Source organism: Clavelina lepadiformis, chromosome 5 (assembly GCF_947623445.1).
Source record: "Clavelina lepadiformis chromosome 5, kaClaLepa1.1, whole genome shotgun sequence".
NCBI lineage: Eukaryota > Metazoa > Chordata > Ascidiacea > Aplousobranchia > Clavelinidae > Clavelina > Clavelina lepadiformis.
The window spans coordinates 21236949-21239820 of NC_135244.1; the positions used below are offsets into that span (position 1 = coordinate 21236949).

General features: G+C 34.2%; 1 protein-coding gene across 1 annotated transcript; it reads left to right on the plus strand.

Moving 5' to 3' along the window:
* Positions 1–2872, plus strand: LOC143459893 (uncharacterized). The gene is made up of 9 exons (XM_076957209.1): positions 1–380; positions 557–646; positions 726–839; positions 1011–1126; positions 1242–1311; positions 1606–1712; positions 1853–1910; positions 2038–2099; positions 2188–2872. The coding sequence occupies exons 1-9, from the start codon at positions 233–235 to the stop codon at positions 2446–2448; spliced, it is 1026 nt and encodes a 341-aa protein (XP_076813324.1). The 5' UTR covers positions 1–232; the 3' UTR covers positions 2449–2872.

The window sequence follows — 2872 nt, forward strand, 5'->3', positions numbered from 1 at the left end:
AAAATAATTCAAACGCGCCTCACCATGAAACTCGTGAAACGTTTTTATCTTGCTTCAATTGAGTTAGACCGTTCACAGAACGTCAAATATAACAAAAGAAAATTATTGAACGTAATATCAGTGAGATTGTTTCTGGTAAGTTTCTCGGACAGGCTTAAATTAAGCTTTCTTTGATCAGCAGTTCAATTGGAAAAAAACTCTAGTCTAAAAAGTAGATGAACAGTTCTGAGTGATGGCTCAAACGGAACCAATAGAACTGATTCAGCTACCACACAATAAGAAGCAACAGGAAGAAATTTACTCCCAGGGACACAGCGAAAATGTTGTGAAAACCCCAAGGACACAATCTGAATCAAGCGACGATGAACGACTTCTGTCAGGTTTTACCCGTTCAGTTATGACGATAAATTTTCTTCATCTCGATCCAGTAACGTTCTTATCACAGAAAATGCAATTCACTCGCCAACTTTGTACTTTTCTATAAATATTTGCTATATAACATTTTCTTTCTATATAATTATTAGTTAGAAGCTGACATCAAATTTTGTTTCAAAAGATTCCGACCAATTTGAATGTTATCGAAAATTCTTTAATACGATTCGATGTTCTGAAATCAGTTGTCGTGGAGTTAGTCTTGCATGGAAAGGTTCGACGACACTGTCATATTTGCTATAGGTTTAAATACTGTACACTTTATAGAGAGCCTAAACATATAGTTTTATCAGGACCATTTCAGCATCAGAAAGGTCTAATAATAATTGGAGGGATTCTTCTCTTTTTGGCTGTGGCTTCTTTGTCAGCCGTTTTTACTTCAATTTCATATCGTAGCGGTCTAAAAGGCAAGTGACATTTATAGCAGAAAAACATCTTTCGATTATTGTATGCTGGTATTGAAAAATAAAAGCAATGATAGTTATTGTTATTGACCGTAACATTTGTCCATGTAAGCTTCTGTTCTACAAAATCTATAACCATAAATTTGATTCTGTTATCTACAAATTCGTGTTTAGTCACAGAACGTTGCCCGATGTTAAATTTAACCGACGGACTCAATGTGCAATGCACGAACGCCAACAAGATGGAATCAGTTTGCTACTTTGCATGCACAAATGGCAAAAAACTTTCTGTAAGTGCATGGTTTGCTGCTGAATCAAATCCATTCAACATGAATAATGAAGCCATTTAAACCTTGTTGTTAAAGCAAAGACAAATATTAAATGACAACTGGTCTACGTTAACAGGGTGGTACTCATTCGGTGTGCAACCATTCTAACCTTTGGTCGTCGGAAATTCCTTATTGTACGATAAGAGGTAAGATACATAAAAGGTAGAAAGAGAATAAGTAAGACCTAAAAAGTTTCAAAACTATGGTATCAATCAATTAATCGATTAATCAATAAATATTAAACAATTAATCGATAAAGTGACCAGCCGAATGCTGTTCCATATAATGTAGCTATTAAAATTGTCAGGCAAAATACGACAAAATCTTTCAAATTTCACGGAAACGTTTTGAAACAAGAAAGGTTTCATACAGAAATAAAACAAACAAACCGTAAAAAGTTCCAGTTTTCAGCATGATTAGTGGCAATATTCTCACTGTAGATTGCCCGTCATTGACTTTGCCAGATGACATGGAAATAAAATGCAGCAACGACAACAAAGTAGGATCAACTTGCACTTTTGCGTGCACTGGAGACAAAATAATTGAAGTTGGTTGGAAAAAATTTTGACTTACATCTTGTTGAAGATTAAGACCTTTCTGTTATAGCAAATCATCCGGAAGAGATGGAAAAAAACCTTTGTAAAATAACTTTTGTTAACAAACTTTAAATAAGTTTTTATTTCACAGGGAAAAACTTACACTTCGTGCAATGAATCAAATCATTGGACATCTGCACCTCCACGATGTACGCTTAAAATGTCATTAAAAATTGTATAAATGCAAGAAATATTAAACAATATCTAAAGCACTTAAGTAATGTTTTGCGACATTTTTAATCATAGATTTATATTTCTTGACATTTTATTTATCAGGTTGCATATCATGGAAATCTTTAATGGATGACCTAAGCGTAATTCCTTTCACGACGTTAAAGGCGAGTCAAAGATAATATGAACTGTAAAATACTTCAGTATAAACTAACAAAGCTCACGCTAAAAAAACGCGTTTTTTGTCACATGCAGGTGGATTACGCCGAAGCGCATATCAATTGCAATGTAAAGCTTATTTTCAACAACTTCGAAATTAAATATGAATGCACCTGTAAAGATGTTTTAATAGATCATTCTCAAACATGTCATTACTGGAATTCCCCGCTAGGCTCTTGCAAGCACGCGCTCAGCTTCCTGGTGAGGGATATGAACAAGATTGATCCAGATAGGTTCCCAGTCCCTTGCGACCCAGAGAACATGGACAAGCGATGCGACAGATCTCTTGATAAGTAACTTTGTGAACATTTTACAAATCTTTCCTTTCATTGTCTTCGTGTCTAACGTTTTGTCACTGAATGGAATTCTTGCATGAAATGATCATTATTTTTATGACAATGATGTTGATGATCATGATTTTTATGACAATGATGATGATGATCCCGATCTTTATGACAATTGCGTAAACGTTGCTGATTTTATGTTTGTTACTTGGTTTAATAATTGTCGAAAGTTTGTAAATATTACGGTGGAATATCTTATTACAGTTTAGCGTCTATACTCTATAACGAATGTTTATAAACGATATAGTGGAATGCTGATATCTATTTATTGGTGACGTAATAAAACAGAAATTTTGATTTTCATCAATATAATTGCTGCTCATTCACGACATATCTTTCAAAGCGTCTGCAGGCAATAAACTCCAATTCCAAACGAA

What these genes read in the sequence shown, in the direction of transcription:
- LOC143459893 (XM_076957209.1), top strand. Translation starts at nt 233, where the DNA reads ATGGCTCAAACGGAACCAATAGAACTGATTCAGCTACCACACAATAAG. An exon ending in ATATCGTAGCGGTCTAAAAG is followed by an intron (nt 840 to 1,010) that starts GCAAGTGACATT and finishes ATTCGTGTTTAG; the next exon opens with TCACAGAACGTTGCCCGATG. An exon ending in CTGGAGACAAAATAATTGAA is followed by an intron (nt 1,713 to 1,852) that starts GTTGGTTGGAAA and finishes TTTATTTCACAG; the next exon opens with GGAAAAACTTACACTTCGTG.